This window comes from Heterocephalus glaber, unplaced genomic scaffold (assembly GCF_053883595.1).
Source record: "Heterocephalus glaber isolate CG9 unplaced genomic scaffold, H.glaber_assembly_v1.0 deba00001600, whole genome shotgun sequence".
Lineage (NCBI taxonomy): Eukaryota > Metazoa > Chordata > Mammalia > Rodentia > Bathyergidae > Heterocephalus > Heterocephalus glaber.
In genome coordinates, this window is record NW_028258372.1 from 34,825,142 (window position 1) to 34,850,648 (window position 25,507).

The 25,507-nt window shown below is 32.9% G+C and overlaps 1 protein-coding gene across 2 annotated transcripts in view; it reads left to right on the top strand.

Moving 5' to 3' along the window:
- Nucleotides 1-25,507, top strand: part of Nek7 (NIMA related kinase 7) — a 143,131-nt gene that overhangs the window by 107,284 nt on the left and 10,340 nt on the right. For both annotated transcript variants that reach the window (XM_087193863.1, XM_087193864.1), the window contains exons 6-9: nt 4,239-4,347; nt 5,055-5,162; nt 17,916-18,010; nt 21,812-21,925. In XM_087193863.1, coding sequence (XP_087049989.1) covers nt 4,239-4,347; nt 5,055-5,162; nt 17,916-18,010; nt 21,812-21,925 — 426 coding nt within the window. The remainder of the gene's footprint in view (nt 1-4,238; nt 4,348-5,054; nt 5,163-17,915; nt 18,011-21,811; nt 21,926-25,507) is intronic.

The window sequence follows — 25,507 nt, forward strand, 5'->3', positions numbered from 1 at the left end:
TTTAGAGGTAGTGGAGACTTCATAGATCATCTCCAAATCTGTTTAATACTGTTTAAGTTGTTTGTTTAAGGTCACACCTTTAAGGTCGAGCCTCATAACCAAGTCTATTATTAAAAGATGACTACAGGTGATATTAATGGCACATTTGAATATTTGCCAGCAATCCCAAACAGGAAATGTTTCTTTAACATAAATCACTTCCTCTTTGTTTGAAGAGATGGCAAACAATGGTACGTGTAATTCTAATTCTCTTATAACTTCATTACTTCTCAGTTAATTACCATTTTCTCTTAATTCTTTCAAAAATACTTTGCACGCCAGGATCACATTTGCTGTTTTTGTTTTCTATCTTTTTTTTTAACCACAGGAGTACATTTCTAAAGGATGCTAGATACAGTATAATTTCTAAGGGCCAATTATATAATTGTAGATCCCCTTTATTAAAAATTTATTAAGAATCTTCAAGATAACAGTAACAATAAGAGGGCATTAAACCAAGTATTAGACCTGCATGGCTGCAGAGGTTGCATTTCCATGAAACTGGCTCTGATGGTTCTAGATGTTTTGCCTGAAAATTTTCTCCTGAAGATTGACATACCTGTTGGCTTGAATATTTTTGTATACCACAGATACTTTATTTGATTTTAGTACATGTTTGTAGTACATACTGTTTACATATATCTTAGGGAGTAGGTACATATACTTAACATATTTTCATTCTTTTTATTCCTCTTCCCCTCCCTACGCATGTCTTTCCTTTCATGTCGAGATCCCCACCTCCATTTTCATTATGATTGGTAATTAATTGTTAGTTCATGTCTGTGACATTATAGAATGATTACATTCATTATGGGTAGCTGCAGCATGTACATGGTGCACTTTAAATCTTTTTACGTACCCTTCCCCTCCTCGGCTCCCTCCGTCTCATAGTCTTCTTCCCAGATATTTTTTATAAGTCCAAGAGCATTTTCTGTTTTCAATGAATTTATGCTGAGTAATTTCTGTGAAGCTATTCCAGAGATCTCTCAAGGAAAAATGCTATATTGCAAAACTTAGAAATAACCAGTGCATGTTCTACTTGGAGTTGTGGTGCCTAGGCAAGAGCCAAGTTATCCAATTGGGTTCAAAGAATATAGTACTTAGGCATTCAGTGTCCATCGCATAATTGGGTTTTGTCTTGGCCATTTAATTTAAAGAACGATGTTTAGTGATTTAAAAAATGTTTTGACTGTTAAGGTGTATTACCTAAAATCTTTGAATAGAAGCAGTTTACTTCAGGTAGTCTCTTTCACATTAATGAAAATCATTTTGGTGATTACAGATGTATTTTACCATATATGCTGAATTTTACCTAAGCAAAATGTTGGTAATCTCTGTACAGATAAGTGCAGCTATAATATAATCTGATTTTTTTCTGTAAATTGATAAATTTTTTGTTAAACCTAAATTTTTTCTATTTAAATAGCATCCATTATTAATTTGAATATTAATAAAATATTTTTAAAGTAAACAGTATTTTAAGACTAGTCCACTTAAAAACTAAACAAATTGTCCAAGTGATCCAGTATACCTGAGCATAATTTTTGTCAGTTCATAAATATAAAATATCTAAACATTTAAGTATAAAAAGCTGTTTTTTCTCATAGCATTAACGTGATAAAAGTACATAATTTAAATATATAGTATTGATACAAACCTTTACAAATTTTGTTCACATTATTTGTTGCTTTATTTAAAAACTTACATTGTTACTTTATTTAAAATGTGTAAAAATATACACATTTTTTAAGTTTTGTATGTTTGCATTAGATATTTGAAAATCCAGAGCTATTTACATAGGGCTCTCTTTTTTCAGAAGAAAATTGATTTTTGAATAGTGGTATTATTTGGCTGGGGTGTTAAAATTTTTAAATATATGTATTTATTGGTATAAGTTTTAATCAGTTTTGGGGGTAATACTTAGGCATTATAAATCTTAGCTACATTTAAAAGCATTCAATTTTTTTTGCTGTTCGTTCTCTTTTAAGAGATAGCCAACAGTGCCACCATCAGAACAGACAGGCTTTTCTCATTTTAAGTGTTGGTTTTCTCACAAAAACAAAACAAAAAGCCCTGTATTTAAGAGATGTTTGGAAAAAGCAAGTATGTTTAAACAGACACACAAAAAATTGGGCAGATACCAGTGACATGATCGAATTGTCTTTAACATATTTTGGCAAAATAAAATTCATAGTACTGTTCTTCAATCACTCATTACTAAATGGGATACTTAAACCTTGCCAGGTCATTCTGCCTAGGTAGCATATCGGTTTACTGTCATTTAAATTTAAAGAGTCTCAAAGAATATGAAAATAGGTCATCTTGGTCTGATAACATCTTCCCTTGTGCATTTTTAGAGTAATGTTTTTCATTGTGCCTTCTTTTTTATATCTGATTTATTTTTAATAATAAAACAAACTGCCAAGTTAATTATAGTTATGAGGATATTATCTATATTAAAGCATAAAATTTTTCTTTCATGATATGATACTTACATGATACGGTATATTTATCTTTGAATGAAAAGAAACCTGGCCCCCATCTTCCTGTTGACATCAAACAGTCCTCTGATATGCTAATGTAGCATTGGGGAGTGCACATATACTGGCTTTATTTGGACTCATTCCAAGTCTGAGAGAAAATTGTGTGTAAAGAACTGATTTTGCAGCATTTCCCCTTTTGACTGAAAACTGATGTTGACAGAGTTTGAAATTAAAAAGCTTTCACATTGAAACATGATATGAGAGGTTTTCAAAATGTTAGTAAGACCCATCTAATTGTTAATTTGGTTTTCAGGATATAACATTAATGATGCAATAGCTATTGAAATAACTAATAAATTTGTTTCCATAAATATGTTACAGTAAAGATTAACCCATAATTACTAGCTTTTTCTTAAAAATGTATGTTTTTGGTATATTGAGTGCATATGAGACAGTGGAGTATTTTGCTAACTATAAAGTGAAATGCCAGCAGATTTTCTTGTATTGTGTTCCTTTTTGGCCTGCCCTCAACTGGTCACAGGTGTAAAAATTGAGTGATAGTAGTTTTAAATTTTTTCTAGTAGTTTCTCTATACTCAATAACAAAAAATAAAATTAGACTTTTCAAAATGTCAAGTTTCCAGATAAAATGCATTAAGGAACACAATTATAATTTGATATCTATGAAATATATATACTTTCTATCTCATTTATTTTTTTTGTAGGGTAGTAGAGACAGTCTTGCTATGTAGTTAAACTGGCCTCAAACACTTACTGTTCCTGTCTCTGCCTGCCAAGTGCTGAGGTTACAGGCATGCATCACCATGCCAAGCTTCTATTAAGTAAAATACACTTTAAAAAGTTAAAATTATCAGAAAATTTTATGAAAACCTATTTAAATGCAGGATGTCTTCACGTTGGTCATTTATAAATATTGTTAAATAGGAAACCAATTACATTTTTGTTTTTGGAAAATGATTTTTATATAATGAATCTGTCTGATGAAGCTAAGAACTTTGTTCTTGAGTATGTTAGTATAGTCATCTAGCAACTTTAATATAGAAAAACATAAGTATATACCTTTGGGCTTTGCAATTATTTTAGTACCTGCCCTCTGAAAAGCCACAGCCTTCTGTCTGTTAAGTAGCCTATTGGTGCACCCAACTTTTTGTCCCACTTTCCTGTAAGATTCTCCTTTGCTTCCATGGAGTTTTGTTTCATTCATTCAAAGCAAAATGTAAGTTTGCCTTGCACTGCACAATAGGAATATTCATGAAAACTTTTTACATAAATATCTTTTAATTTTCAATAAATTGTAGTATTTCAAATCACTAAGGTGGCTCAACATTTAAAAGGAATTCTGTAGTTGAAACTTTCTACCAGGAGAAGAACTGTCTTTTGATGAATATAATAAGTACCTTAAGATTTCTGGACTTTTTAAATTCTGGCTTTTCTTAAAATGAAATTTGACAACTTTCTTTTAGGAGAAATTATCTTGTATAGGTATTAATTTTTTGAAGCAGTTGAACATTAGAGAGATGTAGCTTTATATGGTCTGTGGTAACCTTAGTTATAATAGGAAGAAAGTTAAGTTATGTCAGGTAAAATCATTTTCTTTTAACAGATTAAAGTAGGTGTATTTCTGACAAGTTTTGTATGTGAGAATCTGTCTTAAAGCTTTAATTCTCATAATTATTCTTTTTAATTTTTTTAAAAGCATTTTAAAAAACAAAAGAGGCTAATTCCTGAAAGAACTGTTTGGAAGTACTTTGTTCAGCTTTGCAGTGCATTGGAACACATGCATTCTCGAAGAGTTATGCATAGAGGTAAGTAAAGCTCTACCTGGTATTATGTAAGAATGAAAATTATTTTTTTGCATGACTCTTCTGAGCATGTCAGCTTATGTTGGCAAAGAAAATAAAATGTGGGAAAGCAATTGAATATATAGGGAAAAGGAATTTTTTTTTCTTCCTCCAAGTGAACAGTGTACTGTATATTAATGACCACTTAAGAGTTTTAATCTTTAGCATTAGTTTATAATATACTATTCATGATCAGTTAAATGATTAGGCACAGTGTGTTAAGGTAACCTTAAATAAGTAATTAACCCACTGATTTGGGGATGTGAAATTTTCAAAGCAGTTTACTTAGATAAGATTTCTAAAGCTATCTAAATAAGATACATAATTATTGTTAATCATGATTTATATATACTAATAAATTAATCTTTAGTAAAATATGTTATTTAAAATTGTTAAAGATAAATTTATTTTGAGCTTTGAATTTTACAAAAGGTTGTTTGAAAAGAGAAAACAAAATATACTTTAAATGGAGACTGATAAATGATCTTTGTCCTGCTATGTTGATCCTATCAGAGGATTGAGAACTTTGAAACACTATCAAAATTACTCAAAATGAAGTGCTTTAAAATTCAAACTTTAATATTTAAATACTGCCATGATAAGTAGTTTCTCAGCCTTTACAGTTCCTAAAGTTACATCATCTTTCACCTGATCCCTTCATTTATTCACAGATATAAAACCAGCTAATGTGTTCATTACAGCCACTGGGGTGGTAAAGCTTGGAGATCTTGGGCTTGGTCGGTTTTTCAGCTCCAAAACCACAGCTGCACATTCTTTAGGTAAGTGATGCGGTATAATTTCATTCCCTTTATTGCTGTTGTGTTTTTGGTCATGGTTAAAAAGAAATGCGAGGGCTGGGGATTTAGCTTAGTGGTTCCGGTTCCTGCCTCGCAAGCCCAAGGTCCCGAGTTCAATCCCCGGTACCAAAAAAAAAAAAAAAAGAAATGAGATGTACTTGTTATACCAGCTCTTACAATCTTAAAACTACTGCTCAGATCCTAAACAGATACCCACAACTCTGTGTTAGGTATAATGTTTTCTTTCACGTGACAATTGGATACTTCTATTAACTTGACTTCAGGCAGGCACTGAATTAAAAAGTGCTGATTTTTATTGTCACCATAGAGGATTCTTTTTATTCCACATATAATGTAATGGCAAGACAGTATGATGAATAAACTATATTGTAGAAGAAATCTTCAGCTGACCACTATGTGTAATCATTTGTAAATGTTTACTTATTAAAATAATATGTGGATGTGATTGCTGCAGAGGGGAAAAACTTAAAGATGATCTGTGGCAAATGAGGAAAATATTCCCTTAGATTTTAAAATAGAAGAAATATTTGCTGTTTATTCATTCTTAAGTTAACAATATAGCAGTGTCCTTTGTTCCAAAAATGGAATCAGATGTGACTGTAAAAACATCATATTAGCAATGGAAAAGAAAGTTGTGCAGTTCAGAAACAATAGAAATTCTATGGAAGAAATAACTTTTAAATTGAATAACATAAAGAGAGTGACAGAGGATCTCTTAAAATTCATCAGAGATCATCTTTTCTTATAAATCCAAGACACATAAAATGAGGACAACCAGAATAATGTAAGAATTAGGCCAAAATAAGTTGGTTCAATTTTATTGTGCCTGTCTTTGGTGTCATAAATTCATTGAAAGTTACTGAATTTTTTAAGAAATTGCCTTAAATAAAGAACTTTTAAATTGCCTTCTGAGGAATAAAGGAGTTACACTAAAAAAGAAAAAAAAGGTAGAGAAATAAAAATACCAAATTACTTGACTAGAGATTTTTAAAGTTTTTCTGGCTTTGTTACTAAGGTTCTGTCTGGCCATGAATCTGTCATTTAGTTTTTTATGTCTAGAACAGTACTTGGCACATAAATAGACATCCAGTAAATATTCACTGAATGTCAGATATTATATCTTTGTGTAAAATATGATGGAAAGATAGTGCTTAACCCTTTCACAGAATTTCAATTTTGTCAAGTAATTTGAGAAAATGAAATTTTGCACTGATGCCAACTGCTGCTTTTCCCTTCCACTTTACATTTTTTAGAGCTTTACTGCTTTTAAACAATTCAACAGTGTGATACAAATTCCATAAGCAATTAATATATTTGGGTGGCACTATCAGTGAAGCTGAATTGTGATATTACAATGCTTCCAATGTAAATTAGTGGAGAATTTCTGGGACAAAAATGCTGAAACTGTTCCAAGCCTCCACCGTTTATTACTAGTAAAGAACATGTTTCTACTTTGTTATTCTACTGATTGGAAGGTAGTAACAGGAATCTGTCATTGATATACTTAGAAATACAAGGTTACAGTTACACACATGCACCCAGTTGCACATAGCTGGTGGACAAGCGTATTCTTTAAAGACTGTTTTGCAGACTGTCACCCTGAACATGGTGAAGTCATCCAGTTCTAAAGATGCAGCATTTTAGTGTTAAACCCAGATCATAACAATTCTGAAAATGAACTTTTTAGTGTGCCTGGTACTGCCTCTCACAAAAGTTCTTAACAGGGTTTAAAAACAAATACATCTTCAAGTTTAGGTGATATGCTAATTCAAATTATGTGATATAGAAATAAAATTAATTTGAATAGGTTTAAGAATTTCTAATACCAAGTTTTATTAAAATCAACTCACTTAGGATAATGTGGTTTTATATATATAATACATATTAATATAATTTTTGTGCAGTCTAAAACATACCTAAAGTGAAGCCACTGAGGAAGTAGAGACTGTTGTTTTGATGGATCAATCATCAGTAAAATAATTTCTTTTACTAGTTTTTAAAAATAAGAAAATTTCTTTTCTCCCTGCTTGTCTTCTCTACAAAGGGAAGGTTTTGATACTTGAAATTGAAGTTTAAGTGCTTTCAACACCAAAAATTAAAGTTTGAACTCTGCTTACTATGGTTCTTTGGATGCAGTAAAATATCCTGCTAAAGGATCAAGAAAACTTATCTACTAACAAAGAATATACAAAGATAACAAAGATAGAAATCCTGACACTTATTTTTGTGGATTCTAATTTTCACTTTGAGAATTATTACTCTATGTTGTCATATTTTTAAGAGCAGATTTTAAGTTTGCTTGTAAAGTTGGTGCTAAAAAGTAATTGAAAATATAGCTGACTATACAAATTTGTTTTGCTCACAGAAAATGTGAGAGCTGTTTTACTGTATGTTGATGCATTTTCTGATTTTACTGAGGATGAAATCTGTAGGGCCTGATTTTTCCATGAAACTACAAATAAATATGGATATAGTTCTTGAATAATCTGAGTAAGTTTTACTTTAAAGTCTGTTATGGAGACAAATGCATCTAACTTCTGTAAAGGAGATATTTTGGGGATTTTTAAAATGCAAATATACAGTGCTTTAGAAACATTTTTACATTTATGCACTTATGCTTTGCTTTTTACAAAATATACTTCAAAAATCAAAGATACCATTTTAACTTGAGTCATTTATAATTGAGATTAGCAAGTCTTTGCATTTTTTAATTCTCTTTTGCATTTCCTGTTGATTTTATAATAACAAATTAACATGTAATATCATCCATATTTCTACCCTATTTACAGCAAATAAAGTTTTATGGAAGGCCACATTTCCAATCAGTTTTCAGAACCAATGCTGTAAATATGACAACATAGGATAGTAATTCTTTGAATACAGATTAAAAATTATAAATACTAAATCTGAATGTCGCTGGTATTCAAACCATGTTCAGATCCTCAAAATTGAAAAATCCTCAGGGGCCTTCTTTTTTTTTTAATTCCCTGTCTACTACCACCACCACATACATTCTCTCGTATTTTCTCTACTTTCCATGCTTAGTCCATAATTATTTCATAATAATACAAGAGGAAATACCCTCTTTTGCTTCTGATATTTTTCTTTAATCCATTCTGCACTATTTCCTCTAGAGTTATCTTCCTCCAAGACATCTGATTGTTACTTTTTTCCAAATCTTTGAGGGTTCTCTGTTGCCTGAGGCATATGCAAAATCCTTCATAGTATTCAGGCTGTTGTACAGTTCGGTGTCCTCTAACTCTCCACTCTTATTATTTATTGGCTTTACTTCCCACATTATGCAACAGCTTACTTTCCCTTTTGCTTTATTATGAACGTGAGAAATAGAATGATGTTCTAGAGAGAATGGAGAGCACCTGGGTTTTTGTGTTCATTGCTTCCAGGACCTTGATCAAGCCATTAATCTTCTAAAATATAGTTTCTGGATTTATAAAGATAAAAATATGAATAGTAACCACCCTATGTTTATCCCTTACTTCCTAATTAATTCCTAACAAAATATGCAATAGTTTTCCAAACACTGTGATACACTGTTTAAATTGCTTCTGTTAAGATGATGGTGGTGAAGATACAGAAAAAGCAGGAAGAGTAATTCATTGATTTTGTTTAAATTAATTCACTCAAAAAATAGTTTTACTGTCTGTGTTATGAAGATGCTATTTTAGGGACAAGGAAGATAGCCTCAGTGAGACAAGTGTGTCTTTAAGAAGCTTATCTTGAGGTAGGAAAAAATAGATGAGAAAGCAAATGAAGAAACAAGATGATTTTTTAGTGGTGTGCAAGAGAAGGGCTAGTAGTGAAACTACTTTAGAAAGGGGCAGGCATCTCTGAGGAGGTGATGTTTGAATTAAGATTTAAGGGATGCAAAAGAGGTAGCTTTAAATGAAACCAAGAAATAATCTTGCAGGCTGACTGAAGAACATTTCCTACAAGGGGCAAATGCAGGATAAGCTTTGCCTACAGAAGATCTGCTGGAGCAGATGAAAAAAGTTGACAAGACCAGATTCAGGGGAACGCCGTTAGATTCCTAGTGCAGTGGCAAGCTTTTGCAAGGTTGTCATGAAAAGAACCACATGACCTGAGTTGAAGACAACAGCCATGATGTTCTATTATTAGCTTCAGGTTAAGCATGGCTGGCATTGTGTCCCCAAAGACTTCATCTTTCTCTGTTATAGTGTCTTAGTGTGTACTACATGAAACTGAGCAGAGTATACCATGTTGGAGCTCACCAGCCTACAGAACAGACAGTTATTACAGTTAGTAGGAGTTGGTTGTCCTCACCCTTCTTTTGTTTCATACACGAATTTATGCTAAGGTTTTCATTTAGTGCCTTCACGTGATTTGGGCGGGGATGGGGTTAGAGATTAATTGCAGGATATTGTATATATCCCTGACCTCACAGATGTAACAAATGTTAGAAAATTTGTTATCTGATCTATATTATAAAGATTTATGAAGACAGCTTCTTTGAATCCAGCTTTGTGATAGTCTAGATCTGTGGCTTTCAAGTTTCTTGAGGGTAATCCCCAACAATATTGTGATGCCATGGAAACATAAGCATATATATATAACAGATGCAAGTTTCATATAATGCTGTTTTTCATTACAATTGCAGTCTATTCTGATATTATCTGTTCTATTTTGTTTTGAAAAACACTGCTAGCTGCAACCCATTAAATTGGCTTCACAGTTCATTAATGGATTGTATGACCTCCAGCTTGGAAAACATTATCTAGGTCTACAGTGCTTTCATGCTGTTTTACTTACTGGCTGATTCCTACTTTTCTGTCTACTTTTGGACATTCTCTTGACTTGCTCTCTGGTCCTTTCAGTTGGTCTAACATAAATTAGTCATTTACAGAGTTCCCTGTGATTCTGCAGGTGGGAATAACATGCAAGGTAGTTCTTTATAGTTTGCAAATTACTCAGCTCCCTGAAATCTTCACAGATACACATGTAGTGTGCAGATAAGTTGTTCTTATTCTAGAAGTGAGACCCTGAAGCACAGAGGTAAATGGGCTCTCTAGCAAAAGTGGCTCCTAAAAACTAAAAGTTCACAAAAACCTGTGAAATTGCAATGCAGCAATAAAGTTGTAATTTTTCTCATAGCACAAAGGTAGTACTTCTGGTACATTGCTATTTCGTAACATACTCTGAAGTCTCCTTTCAACAAATTTAGTATTACAACCCAGAGGCAACTTGCTAAGAGATTAAGTATTTCCACCTTTGACTATTTAAATGTATAGCAGAATAACAGAACAAGTTTTCTATAATCCAAATATGCAATATAATTTCTAGTCAAATCATACCAAACTACCCATATTTCCTGTCATAACCCAGAGAAGTCCTGAATTGCTACTAAACATTATTAACAGTGGTAGCAATGAATATGCATATAGCATTTTATCATTTCCAAACAGTTTTAAAGCACATTTTCTGTAGTATCAATGTTGTGTCACGAGTAGCATGGATAGTATAGATTAGGAACCTGAGATCACTAATTTAACCTTTTGTAAATTTCTGTAGAGTTTGGTTCCCTGATATTTCCCAAATGCTTGGGAAGGGGGATTACATGTAATAAATACTTAATAAGTATTGATTAAATGAAACGGACCTAAGACAGCTACTCAGGAAGGGTGAATTTAAATATATAAAAGTTAGCTTTTGTTAGGCATTATTTCTTTCTGCAATATAATCTATCAAAATACCAAAATGCAAACAAAATCTCAGTTGCTTAGCACCAACACACACTCTCTTTTCACCTGAAGTCAGCTATGGCCCATGGGCTGCAGTACCTCCATGCGGTGACTTGGCATTTCAAACAGCTTCAATATTTTATTTTCCTATCAACATTTTTTTTGTATTTCAAGAGGGGAAGAGAGAATGGAAAAATCAATTATTGGCTCTTAACTAACCCTGTTGGTTTGAAAGTAATGAAAATTACCTCTGTTCACATTTCATTGTCCAAAACAAGACTAATCACAGTGCCTATGTCAAGAGGGGCAGGGAAAAGTAGTTCACTCCTGTGTCCAGAAAGAAAACCAGAAGCAATGAATGTGAACATTGTCCATGGACCTGAGATAAAGGAAAAGTACCTCATTTCTTGTTTTTAAACCGTTTGTATCTTTTTTCTACTTTTTATGTACGTGTGCTGCATTGGTAGCTACTATAGCCAAAAGGTTAACTCTTAACGGGAAAGGGGTTATTTTCATTGAAGTAGGGGCCCTGTGCACTGTTAGGGAGCTTTCATCTTTCTCCATTGAGACACTGAACAGAGAGATTATCTTTAAATCCAGAGTGATTCATAAGGCTCACTAGAGTACTGATCTCTAGTTACTTTCCTCCTGATCGGTATATCTTATAATTGGCCTTCATGATAAGGACCTTATTTTGGTCAATTTATAACCAACATTTTTATTAAGTTTCAACTACTAATGCTAGACTAAGGTTCCGTGTAGCCTTTAACTGTTTCTAGTCTACATCTCCTCTTGCCTGGTATAGAGTTGTGTCAGTTAGGGACCAAGTCAGACTTCATTTAAATTAGAAAAGATGTTTTTACCCCGTAAATAATACTTTCTTTACCATATTCTTCTTCCTATGGTGGTGTATTGGCTTCTCCTCAGAGAAAACTGAGAAAACACAGTCCTTCTCAAAATGATCTGTGAGCTCTTGGAGGACAAACTGTTTTTTGAACTAAAATGTATAGTTTTTCTATATCCTTCCCCAATGTCTAGTGGAGTTCTTTATAGACTATATCCTCAGCATATTGAAATGTTCCATTCTCCCATGCAATATCAGAATCATTAATACATTAGTCTTCATTTTCTGTTGCTAACCTAACATTACCACAAATTTAGTAGTTTAAAACAGAAATGGCTGTCACTGGGCTCTCAAGGTGTCTGCAAGACTTCTCGAATCTCTAGCAGAGAATATTTTCTGTCTATTTGGGTTGTTGGCAGAATTCAGTTTTGTGGTGGTATAAGATTAAGATCCCTATTTCCTCACTGGCTGTCAGATGAGGATCATTCCCGGCTTCTAGAAGCTGCCCGCATACCTTGGCTCTTGATTCCCTTCCTCCATTTTCAGAACCAGCAATGGGATATAGACTCTTTCTCATACTTGGAATCTCTCTTGCCCCTGCTGTAAGAGATGTGCATCTCTCACTGATCATCTGCAAAAATTTCCCTATTTTAGGGTTTATAACCTTAGATCTTCAAAGTCCCATTTTCCATGTACCGTAACAAGTATCCCATCAGGGAGCAGAGATCTCGGGCCCATTTCCAGAAGTGTATTTACTCCACAAAGGTCTTCTCACTTTACTAGCAGTCATCCTTCCCAATGGCTCACTCCATCATGGACTTGAATATAAGAAGAGAGAAGTCATTTTAGTGGAATTAGGAAAATGAATTTATAAAAACTGCATACTATAAAAATGTCTATAAGGTATTGGTAGTTATCTATTTAAGAAAAATATTTGTGCCAAAATGGTATTTATTAATACATTGAATTGTTTCCCATCCAATTGGTTGCTCTGATAGGAGAAAAAAACAGATGTGAACAATTAAATGGATAATGTTTTGATGTGTCACCTTTTATTTTGTTTGCTTTCTTGGCCCCTAGGAGAGAAAAGATGTTTTTCTTTTTGCATGTGCATGTGTGAATTTAGTTGTACATCCTGAAAATAGAATCCATTTTTTGAAAAATATCTAACTAAAATGCTCTAATATTGATCCTTGTCTAAACAAATATTTGAAATCCCATGAGGGGAAATTGTTGTTGTCATAGAATCGCTTGAACTTTTATTTACTTTTCACAGTGAGGCAAATGATTCTCTGATTTTTTGTTTTTTCCAGCAAAGTAAAAGCATGGCGGACATTCAAGTTAGATATCACAATTTTCACACTGGAGTCTCTTGAGTGTAAAATTCGTGTCCCCCACACTATTTCCAAGTGTGATACATCTTCTGATTTCAACTTGGAAAATTAGTGTTCAGAAACCAGACATTAAAGCAATTTCATTTTTGGTGCCAGGTGCCACCAGTGGTCACATACTGTTTTCCCACACCTTTCCTTAGCACCTTTCCAAGGGTCTTTCTTTGGCGCGTACCCTTTCGTTGTCCAAGGTGGTGTGGAGCAGTAAAGGCAGCATATGTTCTTTCAGTCAGTACTAGAGGCTGCTTTCATTGATTTATTTTTAACTTCCAGTTCTTTCTTCCCTTAAGTAATTGTTCTTGGAAGAAGCTATTACCTAACTCTAAACTATGCACATTTAACCTCTCAGCCACCATAATGAGTATATTCATTTAAAACAATCAGTAGCTGCATGGTAGCATACTTTGCACATGTGTCCTGTTGAACCTGTACCTGTATTTCTGGCTTTTCAGAGATGCATGCTGTGACTTTCAGATAGTTTCCCTGCTTGTTAATTTGGAAAGATGTAGATTTTTTTTTCAGTTGTATTTCACAGTGGTCAGTTTTAATGAAATAACTATCTGCTTAAATACAGAACTAGATTTGAATTCTGGGTCCACACTTTACAAGTTTTGCGATCTTACAATTTACCTGACCTCCTTATGTCCCCTTTCTAAAACAGGATAAACAGTCTCATTATGCTAGACTGTATCCCTGAAATCAAAGATTTTTCCTGTTTACGTCTATCTCCCAGCACCTAGAACAGTATATGCCATGTTAGGCCTGATACACATTTGTTAAAATTCATCAAGATAATACATGTAATCCATTTAATTCAGTGCCTGGAGCAGAGTGACAATAAAATGTGGTGAGGCATTTTTCAGAGCATTATTAAAGCTCTTAAGTTTTATCAGTTATGCTTAAAAGATGACAATTTTTTTAAAAATGTCTTTTGCAGAAGAAATGTTCATCTACCACTAAGCCAATCCATATTGGCCTCAGATAATACTTCTTAGAATGAAATAAAATTTGTTCTCTTTCCATTCAGTCTGGCAGCATAATTTCTGGGCTGACTCATGAGTATGAAACAAGAAATGGAAATTCATTAAGGTGTGTGTGTTTAAATCAAACTGAGATATAAGATAACTTGTCTCCTTATAATTTTCCCAACAAGAAATGTTCAAAGCTCTCTATTCTAAAGTTTGTTCTAATTCTAAGAGAAACAATATTTCTTTCATTCAGCTGTCCTAAATAATAGTTTAAAAAGAAGCATATAATTTTTCCATTTAATTTTCCATATGGATTTTTGTAGAGTTTTTATGAGTGCTGTACAGTTTTAAAGCAAAAGTTAATCTGTCCTAGCTAGTAGCAAAGGTAAGATGTGAAAGAGATTTCCATGCCTTTTGACCAGTTTTTTGTTACCTCCTTTGTTTAAAATACGAACACACATGGCTGAGGATTTAGCTCAGTGGTTCTGCCGCCTGCCTCGCAAGTGCAAGGTCCTGAGTTCAATCCCTGGTACCAAAAAAAAAAAGAAAGAAAGAAAAATATGAGCACACACAAAAAATCAACCTAAATCTGACTAGATAGATTCTTTAGTTCTGTTATTCTTTTCATTCGAGTCTTTGCAGAGATTACAATGCTAAATTTTTAGCTAAACTGTTGAAAAAATTCTGTACATAACTTGTTCTGATGAAATAAAAGTTAATTTAATTTTATCTTCTATAATAGCAACATATTAGCTGAATTTGTTGGTTCTCTTGAATATATTAGAGAACTTTTGAAAACTGGTCGTTTTATTTAGAATGAATGTGAGAATATTTTTGTTGTTTATGGGGTATATACATTGTAAAACTCATGGCTGTAAGTCAATTAGTGTAATGAAATGATTTTTTAAATTTGAATGACTGCCTTAGTATATTTTAATATAAAGAAAGGTCAGATAGCACTTCCAGCTGTTGGCAGGTTTCTCCTATTGTCAAACCTTTCCTTGTTTTTTATGTTATTGTCCATTTCTTAGCCAGTTTTACTCATGTTGGGAGGTTAAAATGGCGTGCTTGCTATTGCAAAATATATTCTCATTTTGCTCACAACCATAAATTCTTGAAAGATAAGTGGAATTATGCATCCTGCAGCCCTTAGTCTCAATACACAGTAATTTGCATGATTGTTTTAATGTCTAATCATATCACTGTACAACTCTCCTTTCTTATATAGCTGTTAAAAGAAGTCACAACATTCTTGAGGCAACAGTAATCAGACACAGCTGTCAGTTGAAAAAAGATTTTTAGGAAATAATTATATCTTCATTATGTTTGAAATGTTGAAAACATATCACTGCGTTTAAATGTATTGCAAATCTTTCTGAGCACATAAACTTTTAGGCCTCCAAGAGGGTCAGGACCAGTCAGTCTATGCCATGATGGGGCTGCACCTCTGCTCAGTATCAGTCAGAGGAAGAGCCTGTCCAGAGCAGAGGGGCATTTTAGGGAGCTCGTTACAGGGAGGCTAGAGCCTCTCTCTTACGCCTGTGTTCAGCAGTTAATTATGAATTTACTTTATTAATTGTAGTACAGACACAAACTTATCCATCTTCTCATATACTCTTTTGGAAATGTATCCATCAGTGAGGTGAGTAGCATACTTAACTTTACATTTGAATATATTTTCAGGATATTTGTAGTTTCCATATGGAAATAAAGCGTGTGTTAGATATAAAGATGTTCATTCTTTATAATATGGAGAATAAATGTTTACACTTAAAATGTCCGTGTTAACTGAGTATATAACATTATAATGACCTCCAACAGCTTACTAAAAGAGGCTTTTTTTATATATCAAAATTTTCTACAATTTAAGTGCAGTAGCATTCCCAATCATTCTTTTTCTCTGCTCTCTTCACTTGTGAGTTGTCACCAGTGAGTTCAGTTTGTGTTGCAGTTAAGGTGTTATGCTGGGGCTAATCTCTGTAAAATGCTAGCATTTGTTCTTCTTTTTCCCTATCATCAATCTTTCACACTCATATCAAACCCCTAATGTATCAGCAGGTTTCCCAGAGCTACTGGTTAAAATTACCTTTGCTTTTGGTAAACTCTGAACCTTCAAGCCTCACTGTTTTCAGTTGCCCCCTGTGGATTCCGTGAAGCCTCTCTCTGCACATTCCTCACTGCCAGTCACTTGCTTTATGTCCTGAAACCAGGAGCCTGTTCATTATTCCACCTGTGCCTGCCACCCTTCTTTAAATGGAGGGAGTGTGCAGATATTTGCAGTAATTGGTGTGCTATGCAGACTACAAGTGAAAGTGGCTAGAACTCTCAAACCTAAATAGCTTGTGTTTATTCAGTATAATATTTTAAACGTAGCTCCTTCTAAAAGTTTCCTTCCTTTTCTACCTCCACATAAATTGGCAGTTTTATTTGTCTTTAAGATAAATGCTAAATTAAATAATTTCTTAAAATTTGTCTCCGTTCATATCTGAATATGTAAATATTTATCTTGTTTGCATACCTTTTTCACTTGTCTTCATTTTCATAAATACTTCCCTTTCATCCATTTGACTAGGACTCTTAATAGTAAAAATGGATTTCTTTAGAAGTAGGATTTCTTGAATACATGGTTTCTGATGTTTTCACTTTTTAGCACAGTATAGTTTCCCACACAAATTATTCTCTAGGTTATAACTATTGTTTTGGAAAGATGACTTTTGCCTTTATGTATAGCACTTTACATACTGGTGTGACTCTATATTATCTCTATCTAAAGACTCTCGTTCCGGGTTATGAATTTAGTCTCATTAAAATTTATAGTAAATACCTTGGGAAATTCTTGAAAATTAATAAAGAGAATTCCATTTTCTGCATGGGAATCGGCTTATTTTTAGTAGCTATTTCCTGTGGAAATAAGATTCCTAAATATTGTTCTCACACTGATTTTGTTTGATAAAAAGCCTTATGCTAATTAACAATGGTGAAATAATAGCTATCTACATGTGGAATTGAAGATACTTAATTTAAGTCACTTAAATGCTTTCACCCATCAAAATATAATGCATATGCTTTTATTTTAAAGCAACTAATATATTTTCTAAAATGACAAGAGAAGAATTATTGTACTTAAAAAGGTCTCAGTAGTAGCAAAAACTGAGACTCTTTCATAAAGATGTCACTGTCCTCTTACATATATAATTATATAATCTTTGATACAAAAGTCTTATTTCTTTCTAACATGGGAGTAACTGACGCATCAAGTGTTAACAATTACATCATTTGGAATATCAGGAGCCAGGACCATGTTCTCAAGATGTTTTTGTAAAAGTTAATAATTCTGAAATATTTATATGCATTCTTCTGAATGCCATAATATACTATTTGGTTTAAGCTACATTATTATATTTTCAAGCTCAATTATTTGGATAATGCAACCCATATTTTTAAGAAAATTAAGCCAGTGAGAATCAATTAGGTTGCAAAATGATTTATTGTTAGAAATCTTTTTATTTTTCCCTTAGTTATATTTCCTAAATTCTCCCTGGATTGTTCAAAGGAGAATAAATTAGACTTTAAACCACCGTACCCTTTTTATTATAGTATAGATGATAATGTGCTCTGTAAGGAACAAAGAGAAAAGGGAAAATTAAAAACTTTGAAGTACTCTAAACATCAATTTTCTAAACCTAATGAATTTTTGGATGAAATTTTTAATCTAAAATTTTATATGTAATTTCTTGCCATGGCTGAATCTTCATTTTTTGTATACTCCTTGTTGTATTTGGTTTATTTTTCAGTGGGTACACCTTATTATATGTCTCCAGAGAGAATACATGAAAATGGATACAACTTCAAATCTGACATCTGGTCTCTTGGCTGTCTACTGTATGAGGTAGGTAATGTTGATAAAATCCCTATTTCGATACATTTGAATAATTTCTTCTATTCTTACAGTTTATACTTTTTCTGAATATTTAAGAATAAGCAAATTATGAAGATTAACTCATTGGGTAAATAACTTTCATATGGAATTTAATATGATCTCACATTTACTTATATAATATTTTTAAATTGTGTCTTGAGAATTTTTTTAAAATACTAATTTTTATGTTAATATAATGCTTTTCTGTGTATTTATAAAAATATACATTTGTGCATCTGTGCCTTACAGGATAAGAGGTATAATGAAATGGATTTAAAATATGAAAGTATAGTAAATGTTTATCAGTGTTTTATTTCACATTTACATAGGTGTAATTCATCCTTAAAAATGATATATGAATAGATTATTATTCTAGGTTACCACTTAGTTTAGTTTCCATTAACAATAATTTTTATTGGTGAAGCTCAAGCAACTATTCTTTCTCTCTCGTTCTTAAAAGATAATGGAATCATTTAAGTCGGTCTTCTAGAAATATTGTAGTACAATAATTTGGATCCATAGAAGAAAGCGTAGTGCTAACAAATTTTTACCAATGTAAAGCAGTGATATCAAAGAGTATCTCAAGTAACTTTTATAATTTTATTTTTTAATCAAATGGCAGGAAATAATATAGACTTTGAGCTAAAGTTAAATGAACAGTAATCTGCATCTAAGGTTTAAATAAAGTGAAGAAACATAGTTTATAGACTCATTTTCATGTCTCCATAAGGAAATCTAGAGTGGATGGGTAGAAACCAGTGTATTTCTTACTGTTTTGTGTCTGTCCTCCTGACTTAAACATATGATGAGGTCATCTGTTTTAATTGGCCACCATTACTTGGAAGTAAAACATCAGGAGGTGCTTTTTTTCTTTAACACTGTGTTATGATCTTTTATTGTTTTTCTGATTGTAGATTCCGGTTTAAGAAACCTGAAATTATTTTATTGTTCCTACTAAAATGAATAATGACTGCTTAGAAGATTTTTAAATGTTTTTACGTAAATTCATCCCAGTTTTTATTATGAAAAATAATGAATTAACAATGTAACGAAATATATTTCTATGTATCCACGAGATTATAACTGATTTATGCTCACTATATTACATTCTGGTAATATTTTGATATGTTTCAAACAACTGGCTTGATAATATTAAACTATTATACTACTTAAAAGTTACTTTGCGTATTTAAAATATTACTGTTTAGGTAAGCTGATTCTTTCAGGTCATAGTCTAATATTGTCAAAGCAACACTTTCCCTTTAAACATCTAAAAGTATACGTATAAACTAATAGCAAATTAGTTTCCAATAACGAGATTAAATTTAACAGTGACAAATACGTTCGGCTGAGGTGCTGTTTTGGGGGGAAAGTTTGTGTAATTGTTTCAGGGTTAGCAGACTCAACAAAACTGAAATAATTTTTCACATTCTAAATTTGCCTTTGAGAGGCAGTATCCCATTTTATGTGTGCTTAAAGTAATCCTCCAAATAGAAGTTATTTCTTCAGACACTCCTGCATAACTTAATGTGTTAATCATTTTGAGTGAAAATATCCATCAGGTTAATATTACTTCTCATCTCAGTGCATTTTCACATTTCCTCCATGTAAGACTAGAATTGTTCTAAAGATTTATCATGTTTATCTCCCTTCAGTTATATTTGAATATAATGTTAATAAAAAATTTAGCTTTTAAAAGTCAACAAAAACATCACAGAGTTCTTTTATACCTGTCCCACTAAGAAATTACTATTAACAGTGGAGGAATAGAAAGCCTTTTTTGAAAATGTATTTTAAACTCAGAAAATTAGACTTTCAAATATTCTTGGAACCTTAAAAAAACTAGCAGTACAGTTTTAATTGATATGCAACAAAGTAGACTTTACTAATTAAAATCAAGATGCTGTGCTTTTGCTACATGGACCTTTACATGGAAAAGTAGGTTTTACACATTTCCTTTATTGTTCAGCGCAGCAATTGCATCCTTACAGGGTTGTAGGTTGGTGGCTTACAGTTCAAAAAAAAAGAGAGCTGCCACCAGCCCCGAAGACAGACAGTGGGCTTTCGTCCCTTCGACACCCCCAGAATACTAATCAGGAAAGTCAGACCCTGGAGGTCAGGGAGCAAGTCAATCATTCTAGCGATCGTCTCAGTGTGGAGGATCAAATTAGCCTGAAAAATTCAGCTGCTGGGAGGAGAGGGCGAGCAGCTGTCAGGGGCAGCATCGAGATGCACTAATGAACCAGATGAATAGTGCAAAAGCTTGAAAATAAAAACAGGACAGTTGACATTTTTCATCTGTCAAAGCAGGAGATGCATGAAAATATACTATTCCTGTTTAACTCCTTCGGGGACATTCAGATTTTTTTTTAACATTCTCCAGTATTGAGACAGAAGGTACTATAATGAACTCCTAGCATATATGAATATATATACACATTTACTTAAGGTTTCACAAACATGGAAAGACTATACTTTATATGTAAGTGTATTTTCAAGACACTGTTTTTCATACTCTTTTATCATAAAGTATCCTTGCTTTATGAACAAAAAATACTAGCTCTTTTATTAGAAATTTCCTCTTAGGTGGAGTGTTTTGTATGTTTGGGCATTGAAATTGCTTTTTACTTTTTCTCATGTGGAACACTGTTCCTAAGGTGGTTCTGTATAGGTTTAGGTTTCATAGTAAAAATTTGTCGAGCTGCTTTCCAGGCCTGATATCCAGTGCCATCCCCTCCTGGCTAAGGCTCTGAAGGAGTTAAAGCCCTGTCTGGAACACAGAAGACAGATGAGAGCCATTTTCAGCTTGTCCTGTCCCCACTGACGCTCACTGAGTAGCACAGCATGGACTAGCGTGTTTCACACACACTCTGCCTGTCTGGGGAATGTACACATTGTCCTTCCAAAATCAAACTTATTAGCACATGTAGAAAGGGGTGACTGACTTTGGGGCAGCCTGGCACTCCATGTTGTGTTCTTGCTGCGGTTCAAAGATTTAGAAGGTTTTGAACAGGATGTGAACATTTTAAATTGAATTTTAGTTTGTAACCCTGCTTACCATAGTACTTGCTTGCACTTTAAATGTCAAGTTAGAACCTTGTCTTAAAATAAATTTAAACTCAATAATGTCTTTTTTAAAGTTGTTCATCCTGAGTCATGTTTTTCTACATAAAAAACTCATTTGGATGACTTGAATTGCTCCTGTGACTCGTAGGATTTTTAAACACAATGTTTTTGAAACATTATCAAATGAAAATTAAGTTCTCATTCATGTAAAGCTATTTGGGGATCAGTTATAATACTCAAATTAAGACTTTTCTTTAAAAATAACCTGTCCCTATGGACTGTATTATGCAAGATAAAATGGTATGCATTTTATTCCCTTAAAAATTGTTACATTATAATGCAGTTTTAACAGTTTTAATAATTTTTATGTTTGTTATATTTTGACCATTACATAGTTGAGCTATACCTTGTAATACTGTTTTCCCATAGATACACTAGTTATTTTAATGGTATTATATTCAAAGAGTTTAAGTTATTATATGTTCTTTATCAATACTGTTTTGTATTGTGTGTATATAAAGAAAGATTCTCTATTTTAGGGAATTTTAAGTGTCGCAAAAAATAAAGATAGGTTAAGATTTTTGTACTTAACTCAGGAATATTTATAAAAATCAACATGCTCAGATATATTTAAAGCATTTATAATTATTTTCTACCCTGAAACTTATCATGTGACTTTATCAGTTTCATTGGAACATTTTGCAGATGGCTGCATTACAGAGTCCTTTCTATGGTGACAAAATGAATTTATACTCACTGTGTAAGAAAATAGAACAGTGCGACTACCCACCTCTTCCTTCAGATCACTATTCAGAGGAAGTAAGTAATTTTCAGCCCATGTGTCTCTTGTTCATTTGCTAACATTTCTTTTATTAAGAAATTTTACTTTATCCAGAAATACAAATGAATAGCATAGGTGGCAGAATAGCAATTTTTTAATCCTGTTTTTGTTCTATTGGAGACTTGCTGTTTAAAGAGTTGACTCTGCAGTTTGTAATGTGGAGTGGAATACAACACAGTGTAAAATTGGTGTAAAATTGGCCACTTCCTAGGTGTGATCAGAATAGTAGCTGACTTTCTAGTAGATGAATACAGAGAAGAGTATTAATGCAAAAAGCCAGGCTCTAGTTAATCAACATGTCTAGTGGCCCCTCTTAATAGGCTAACTACTTATTCTCACTGTCTCCAATGTATAAACAATTAAAACCTTCTGTTTTGGTATAGTTTCCCCCTATTTGTCTTTTCCAAAAGTTGAAATATGTATCTCTTAGCAGTATATCTCTGAACCGTATTCTTCAAGCTTTACCCTTTCTTTGACCTTACCTGTCCTATACTGCTAACACTCAAATTCCTTTGGGGAAATGTTTTGAGGTTATCATTGTAGACATGTTAAAAAGTATATTGGATAAGACTGAAAATTTTTGAAGACATTACCTTAAGATCTGAATCTGAATCCTTTCCTACCTTCATAACTCATTGAAATGAATCGTTTTGGCTCTATCCAACATCCAGTTTTTTATTGAACAAAGTATATTTTAGCCTATTATGATTTTTCCAATATTTAAGGAGGAAGCATGCAGACTAGCACTGTCTGAGGTCAAGGAAGATGTGTTCACATAACCTCTTTTTGGACTGCTTATTGGAGACCTACCCAGAGAGAGCACTGTCTTATATTAGGATGTCTCATCTCATGAGCAATTGATTTTTTGCCCCAGGAAAATGGAAAGGAGCAAAAGAAAAGTATAAAACAATTATAATGTTCACTTATTAGATAATCTTGTCAGTCTATTGTGGAATGAACATCCGGTCTTAGTATTATGTAAGGAAATTTGAATCCATGTAACTTGAATAATAAATATCTCTAAAGAATTTTTTACCCTATGTAAAGCATTTGTGTTCCTAGATTGAAATAGCTACATTTTCTTCTAATAGTTTTGATACTGATAATCACTGATGCCTATTTTTTTTGCTTCACAGCATTAATATCCAGGTAATTAGAATAAGCTCTTAAAAGGTTGTGATAATTTAGAAGTATTATCTTTATTTGATGTTAATGCTCTTATGTTAGCCATTTTTAATTACTATTTTGAGTATAGAATATAAATACGGCATTTCACAAAACCAACTTCAGAACTATAGGCCTAGAAATACAGTAGGGTGTGAACATTAATGCAAAATGATAGCAAGAATGTCAGGGGCCTTTCTTTGTTGTGTCATTCATGCTGTCTTCTTTTTTCCATGAAGCACATGAATATTTCACATATCTGCATCCTCATCCCCTATTCTTCTTGACTAATTTTCAGACTGTCTGAATTTGCATTTCACATGGTAGCTGATTAGGAGATGCCGAGTGCAGCAGTGAAGCCTCAGCAGGCGGTTACCATGGTGACCTTCAGCAGGATTTTAATGATGATACCACTAGTGGTTCGTTGAAGTCGGCCTGCCTGCAGGGCTACTTCACTGCAGCTAAGTGTGAAGTTGGATATGCGGATTCTCAGCCAAGGGGCAAATATCAAAGTCTGGCCCAGATAGAAGGTCTTCGAGTTGGGAGAATAAAATAGATTCCACTTTTTACTTCACTGTGTATAGTTACCAGTTTTGAGAAGAGCTGTAAAGCAAAACACGCTATGTGGTGTACTTGCCAAAAAGACAAGGCAATTCCTCATATTGGTAAAAATCTGTCATGTCCTAATGAAATAGAAAGCCATAATATCTAGGTAAATGTGCAAAATAATTCTTAGAAATGAATTAGAAAAATATACAGACTAACAGTCTTACTGTAATATTCTGAGTTATGTAGAAGAGTTCTCAGAACAAGAGCTTTGAAATGCAGATGTGCTAATAAATATTTTCTCTCCTTAGGAACTCTTGTTTACAAAATTATTATTCAGAGTTCACGGTTGTAACAAAGCCTAAATAGTTTTGGTGCTGCCATAATAACCTTAAATATTTCTTTATAAAGTAACCTCTGCAGGTGTTTTTAAAATCCAAATTACCCTCTAATTTGTTAGTGTAGCAAAATATAGGCACAAATGAAAAGTGAAACAAAGTTTTTTAACAGTGAACGTTTACTTTAAAACTCTATTTATTGTGTCAATTTTATAGCTAAAATGGTAAGACTCAGAAAAATAAAATTTACACAAATTAATTTATCAAATGTGCATTTACGAACTTACCCAATTTGCATAGCTGTGGCCACATTTTTAAGGCTACTTCCAAAAAATGATTTGAAGGGAACATTTCATGAGACTACCATCTATACCTTCCCAAGCCTCAATTGGTAGGAACTCTGCAAAATTTATTTCTAGATATGATCATTCCATATAGAAGAACTCAGGGTTTGAAAGCTTCCAATTTTTATATTTCCTGGGTTATAGTCTAAAATATATAGCTAAAACAGCTAAACATTAGGAACCAAAAATGAAAAGTAGTATGCTTAAGCAAATCTTATCTGTCAAATATTTTCTTTTGAATTATGCTATTATATACACATAATTAGGGTTCCAGATTGAAATTTCAGCTACACTTGATACTAGAAATTATATATTTTGCTTTATGACAATTTTATTTATTTTGATGTTCCTTATTGTTTTTGTCAATAATGATCTCATCCATGTAGTGGGGAAAGTACTCAACAAAAATCTTAGGTTAAAAACGATGCCTTCTCTTAGATAACTCCTAGTTTAAATTAAATGTGGTGTTGGTGGTAGTAAAACAAATACTTACTGAACATTTTCTGCACCTGAGGAGCTATGATTCAAATAGCTGCTCATAGCCTGACCTGAGCTTATCCCTCAACACTTAGTGGTCATGGGACACACTGTTCTTTCCCAAGTTCTACAAGAAGTTCTGTGCATTTTCATGTTTTCAGAGATGCTCTTTCCTCTTTCTGAAATACTTCTTCCTCTGTTCTCTACCGGGAAAATTAATTCTGATTGAAACATAGTTTTGCTGGCATCTCTGGTACAGTTTTTCCTGGTCTCTTCTTTCCCTCCACCTACTTGGCCAACACATTGCATGGTAGTTGCTTCTTTTCATGTGTGTTTCCCCCACCACTCTTAAGCTTCTGTCTGTATCTCTGTGGTCTGACAGATTTTTAAAGGTTTGGTGATTGAGGGAGAGTAAAGAAATAAATTTAAAAACAGGATTATGACCCAACCAATGACAGTGAATGTGAGAAACTTCTCCAGAGAACTATCTTGTAAATCAGAGAATTGTTCAGTAGATAGACCAGGAAATATGATGATTTTCTTCTCATTGATATGAATCCCTATTTTTTTTTCATTCTTTTACATAAGCAGCAGCATCTCTATAATGTCCAGTGGCCATTTACTGGGAAACACAAGAGATTATTTTCCTTTAGTTTCAGTTTTCAATTTCTTTGAGAGACACTGGAATGGT